The sequence below is a fragment of the Pieris brassicae genome, chromosome 2 (assembly GCF_905147105.1).
Source record: "Pieris brassicae chromosome 2, ilPieBrab1.1, whole genome shotgun sequence".
Taxonomy (NCBI): Eukaryota; Metazoa; Arthropoda; class Insecta; order Lepidoptera; family Pieridae; genus Pieris; species Pieris brassicae.
Genome location: NC_059666.1, coordinates 7524756 through 7530996, shown reverse-complemented (window position 1 = coordinate 7530996; position 6241 = coordinate 7524756). Strand labels below are relative to the sequence as shown.

General features: G+C 34.6%; 1 protein-coding gene across 1 annotated transcript; it reads left to right on the top strand.

Moving 5' to 3' along the window:
* Window positions 1-26: 26 nt before the first annotated feature.
* On the top strand, window positions 27-6113 carry LOC123720227 (glutamate receptor ionotropic, kainate glr-3-like; the record flags this gene model as incomplete). Its single annotated transcript, XM_045676767.1, has 7 exons — window positions 27-37; window positions 277-472; window positions 796-944; window positions 1273-1654; window positions 1967-2253; window positions 2880-3022; window positions 5242-6113. Coding segments are annotated over exons 1-7 (2040 nt in total), but the record flags the coding sequence as incomplete, so codon positions are not given.
* Window positions 6114-6241: the final 128 nt, after the last annotated feature.

The window sequence follows — 6241 nt, the reverse complement described above, 5'->3', positions numbered from 1 at the left end:
TTGAGATTCACAAATTAGCCCGCCAAATGGCTCTACAGTCAGGTAACTAGGTTATAAATCTTCTGTTCATGTGTTCGTAATTAAACACCTAAACGGCTGTGAGATTTTGATGAATTTTTTTGTGTGTTCAAGTGGACTCGAGAATGGTTTACATTATGAGTTTTTTTTGTATGTAAGACGTGTATAGGACAACGTCTGTCGTATCCGCTGGTTTTGTATATTTTTATAACATATATGCCAAAATATCTTCAAATCAAGTCATATATTTTTTTTCAGTGGTGTGTGCGACATAGGATCTATTATTAAAGATATCAACATTCGTAAAGACCTACAGAATATCATCATTACGGTACTCAATGATCTGGCGAAAAGAAATGATGTCACTTGCATCACGGCAATTACTGATGATATCTACCTAAATGTCTTTGACGGGGGATTGTTTAAGAGAACTACGCCTTTGCCTTTTCTGACGGTACTTAGTTTTGTAACAATTTATTATTGGAACCAGTATCAAAGTTTAGGTACAGTATAGTCTCTGAAATATTAAAAATTAAATTTTAAAACATTTTGCATCCAATTTTACATAGTATAATGAAAGGACATCAGATTAAAACATTTTCTTGGTATAAATAATTTTGTCCTGAGCATGGAGCGCGGTATAACACTTGTTTTGTTATATTGTTGAGGCACAGCTCTTCCATGAATCAATCGAGAAGATGAGTTTTTCGCGTAACTACGAGTGCCGTTGTACAAGTACAAATGCGTTTTCCATACAAGCGAGTGGTTTTTCCATAGATTGTTGTTCGAGAAAATGAGGATTTACTTTCACCAAACTTCGATACGTTGGAATCCATTTCTCGTGCGAAAGATGATGGTTGCAACGTGTATGTGATTTTATTGGCTAATGGCTTACAAGTAACGAGACTTTTAAAATTTGGGGACAGGTAATACGACGTCTTTGTAATTTATTTTCATTTTGTTTATAAAAACCTGCTACCCTACTAACGTTAAATGTGTTAAAAGCCACTTGATATTGTATCTGGTTCTTGATATACAAGTTCAGCCTTCTGTCTACACGTCATTGATTTTTGAGCAAAAGGAAAGCTCGTACGGTGAAGGAACTGAAGAGAAACTTCCATCGTTGCAAAGTTTCGAAAGCACGACCTCGTTGAGCGGAGCTAGCTCAAAACAGTATGCTAACTATCTACTAATTTTAATAGGCTGGTTATTCTATGTAGCAAAAAAGAAACGCATAAATAATTTGTATTTCAGATATCGACTTCTCAATACACGAGCTAAATTTATACTGCTTTACGACATAAGACTTTTCCATAGCGACTTCCACTACTTATGGAAGCGTATTGTGAACGCAATTTTCATAAAACACCACAAGAAAGTCATTGGAAAGTTGAAAAGCAAACCTTGGTTTGACATATCTACCGTTCCATACCCAAACCCGATTAAGGGAGTGTTTGTACCACGTAGGGTTGATATTTGGAGAAACGGCAGGTTTCAGTATGGAAAAGAGTTGTTTTTTGTTAAGACAAGTAATTTAAATGGTGAAATTTTGAATGTTGTTTACTTGGAACATGTTCCGTCGGTGGTGATTATGCAACAAAATGTGTCTAATAAGGTCAGCGGTGTGGAGGTTGAGGTAAGATTTTCCTTGTATATTAAATAAAAATACAGTAGCGCTACAACACTTATTTAACCAAATTTTTGGCCCGCCTACGATGAGAGCATTCGAGCCAAGTTTCTTTTGTACAGTACAAATAATAATCTTAGAGTAAGATACAAAAACGTGACTTAACGCTACGTCGGACTCGCGTACGTCAACATGTTTTTGACATGAGGGAGTTCGCGATAAGTCTCGTTTCTGTATCATATCCTTACATTCATAGCGTCACGGAAGGGTAACCGCGGATTTGTTCCGAAATACCTACTCTTTATACCTATTATTACACAGATTCTCAATACACTATCCCAAAAAATGAACTTCAGACCAAATTTATACCAACCAATTAACGCCGATGTTTACAAATGGGGCGAGAAGCAAGCAAATGGATCCTACTCTGGACTGTTAGGTGAAATGGTCAGTGGGAAGGCTGATGTTGCCCTGGGCAACCTTCAGTATACTCCTTATCATTTGGACTTGTCAGATTTGAGCATTCCCTACACGTCGCAATGTTGGACTTTCCTCACGCCAGAGGCCCTTACAGACAATTCGTGGAAAACATTAATTTTACCATTTAAGTAAGTTTTAACTTAAAATTATGAATTTAAAACACCAAATTACAGGTAATTTCACCTGGAAAGTCTAAATACAAATCTATATTGCCATAATTTACATGTCGACCGGATGTAAATTATCATAACATATTAGAAAATATATATTAATTTTTGTCATCAAATTCTTTACGACTTCACATTAAATTGATTGATGAGAGCAGAAACATTTTTTAAGTCTGTTTAATTTATCATTTCGAAGGTATGTCGGTCTTCATACGATGGACATACTAATGAGTCTACCTAAGCCGGGTCGTTTGTGTATATGAATATTGTTACGAGCTAGAGGATTGGATACAAAACGTATCACTTTTATCTCGTCTATGTTAATCTCTCGGAATCGCACTTAAAACAGTCATAAGTCACATTTCACCCTGCAAAAAACGTCTCTAACTTAAGGATAAATCCAAACATTTCAGTCAACCCGTCGGCGTAACAATATGTAAAAATAAAATTTCATTGATCGACGTATACATCCATGATCCAAGTTATATAAAAAATTAAAGTTTGCATGAAAAAACTCTTGAACTGAAACGATTTACTATGTTTTACAACACTGTTTGGAAAGTCTACAAATTACTAAAAATATTTAGATTAAACATGTGGGTAGCCGTTCTCCTAGTTCTGCTGGTGACAGGATCAATATTTTTTGGGCTAGCACACTTTTACTTGAATTTGATTACGTTTCGTGAGGATTTAAAAGATTCCCGTCAAGTTAATAAGGAGAAATCACAAGGTAAGAAAGGAAGACCCTACTTTACAAACTTCTTTAACCTTTCTTTTATATTTTTCCGCTGTAAAGCCATGACACTCCCTTCCTGATGAATTTCGGCGTCATTTACATGCATTCTTTCGGTGTTATGTTATTTTTAAAATTTTTAAAAAGTTTCTTGTAAGATTCAACCGATATTCTATATATTTTATAATTTTGATTAAGCATCATTGATATATTTCTTGCTTTCTATATATATCCCACAATTATTATTTATATTATTAGGGTTGCCTGGAAGAGATAAATTTGTGACGAAAAGGCCGCCCGTTGCACTAAGAAAGGTTTTTTTTATATATTTTGTAAATCGTTTTTATGTTGTGCAATAAAGTGTAAATAAATAATATTAATGAGTGTAAGTGAAGGCCGTAGGTTCCCAGTAGGTAAACGAGACTTACCGCTAAGACGGACGTCGACCAGTTCGTCAAAAATGTATTGGATTATGACATAAGGCAGTCAACATAAACAACGCAATTTTTAAAACAAATATTTGTAAAATTTCATTATATTCATGCCTTTAAAGTACAAGCAAAAATAATGAATAATATGCTTAACTTGAAAATTATTAATTGAGTAATAGTGACATTTCACTTAGTTAGGAGGCGAATAGGGGAATTTTCGGTAATACTCGAGCGTGGCAGTTTAAGATATGAGAGATACCTTAGACCTAATAGAACAACCTTGTAAAGTATTTAGCTCTATATGTAGTGACGCGCGCCTAGGATAGACGATCAGATTAGTAAAAAAAATCGATAGTCTGAAGTACTCGGGCGCGTCAGATTAAGATATTGGAGGTTGATTTTAGTGTTTAAAGACTAAATTTAACTAATCTGACGATAAGTCCTTGACGCCGCCGAGTTATAGGGTAGCGAACTTGTAAAAAAAAAGTTAATCCGGCATTTTAGAGCTCGATTTTTTTTTATCTTGAAAAATATAATCTAAAACTTACTAAAAATACAAAATCTGCCGGTTTCCGCATGGCCGGAAGTGTGGAGGAGCCATTTCTTTCGTCATCCGAAGAACGCGTTGCGCCATATAAGTCGCGAACGATACATTTTACAACAAAAAAAGTTTAAATAAACAAAAAAGGTAATTTTATTTTAAACAAAAAAGGTCTCTTTACATTTTTCTCCAAAGTTAAAACTTTTTGACTTGAAGAATCATAATAACTCAAACTCCCGATTTTTGAGTATATCTCGAAAATTCAGGGTGTTAAAAAAAATTGATATGAAATTACGATTATTAAATTATGTGACTTTTATTATATCTCAATTTTTTTCTAAAGCTTCTCGACAATTTTCGTGGACTCGGAAAAAGTTACGCGTATCTGTATACAAAAGTATTATTAACATGTACAGTTTCATGTATGTATATTATTCAATAGCCTATTGATCCTCAAATTGTTTTTTGGACGTACCGTAAGCAAAACGAAGTGAAGAATCGAAGCAAAAACTCCCCGATTTATCAAGGAGAAAGAAAGGAAAAAAAGAAACCAAAAAACCTTTTTCGGTCAGATTAAGAGAACCCACCAACATTTTTGTCCGATTAAGAATATATGCTTTCAGGATACCGAGATAAACCTCCCCTATGAAAAACTGACGCGCTCGAGTATTTCAAAAAAACTTTTTTTTTGCATCTTCAAAAATTCATCGTAAATTATCGTCACGCCGAAATCGTCAGTTTTTTTTAAGGGAGCTTCCTTGGGGCCTACTTAACACCCCTTCCGAAAATCTGACGCGCTCGAGTAATTTTTGCATTTTTGACTACTTTATATGTCTACCCCCACCACGCAAACCGGCAGATTAGTATACCGTTGTTATCAGAGGCACTTGGGGCATACGTAGTATGAATATCTGACGCGCTCGAGAATGCCCAAGTAACTGTTTTTTTGAACATTTTTGAAAATGTTCGCCGCGCCAAACCCACCGCTAAAATAGTTTTTACCATACGAGCTTTTCTTTTCGAAATTATTTAATCTTTGATTTTGATAGGTCTCGACGGCTCCGTTGAATTACGCCATTTAGTTACCTCGCCTCCCTAACTATCTGTATGATGTTACAATTTCCTTTAGATTCAATGACCTCATGTCGATACTACCAGGCTAACGAACTATACTCAGGTAGAATATTAATGTTGCTAATCAAACAAGCTTGCTAAATCTGACTCAACGGACAAACTATTTGCAGGTCAAAAACCAGTTGGCTTGTATTTGTTCGGCGAAATTACAAATAGCATTCTTTATACATATGGAATGCTTGTAGTCGTGTCTTTACCTAAGTTACCTACTGGCTGGTCAATAAGGTTATTAACTGGCTGGTATTGGCTATACTGCATTTTGTTAGTAGTATCATACAGAGCAAGCATGACTGCTATTCTAGCAAACCCAGCGCCAAGAGTCACCATTGATAATTTAAACGAATTGGTTGATAGCAAACTGAAATGCGGAGGCTGGGGTAGCGAAACAAAGAAATTTTTTCAACAATCATTAGATGAGAAAGGCCAAAAAATCGGAGATAATTTTGAACATATTAATGATCCTTGTGAAGCTGCAACTCGTATAGCCCGTGGCGTATTCGCCTATTATGACAGCTCAGATTTTTTAAAGTACCTTAGTGTGAAGAGAAAAAAAGCAAGCACAATCATGGATGTTGGCAATTTTACTATGAATAGCACAGAGGTGGATGGTCAAGGTGAAAGAAATCTCCACATTATGTCGGACTGTGTTGTTAATGCACCAATATCTATAGGTTTTCATAAGAATTCTCCTTTGAAGCCTTTAGTAGATATTTATTTAAAACAAATAATTGAAGTTGGTCTTATTGAGAAATGGCAAAATGATGCTATGTACAAAATAAGGACTTTAGACACTAGTGAGGAAGAAATTAAGGCTTTAATTAATTTGAAGAAAATGTATTGTGCCTTTATCGCTTTAGCCATTGGTTACACCATTAGTACTCTTTGTTTACTATGTGAATATGCACACTGGAATTTGGTTGTTAAAAGGGACCCTACATTTGATAAATATAATTTAGATGAGTATTATAAGAGTAAAAATAAAAAAACTTTAATTACTTATCTATGTATATTATTATCCATAATTAATCAGTCCTTATAACTTTAAAATATTTTACTATATAATTCATTTTTCAAAGTTTCATTATTACTACTACACAATTCTCTATATTT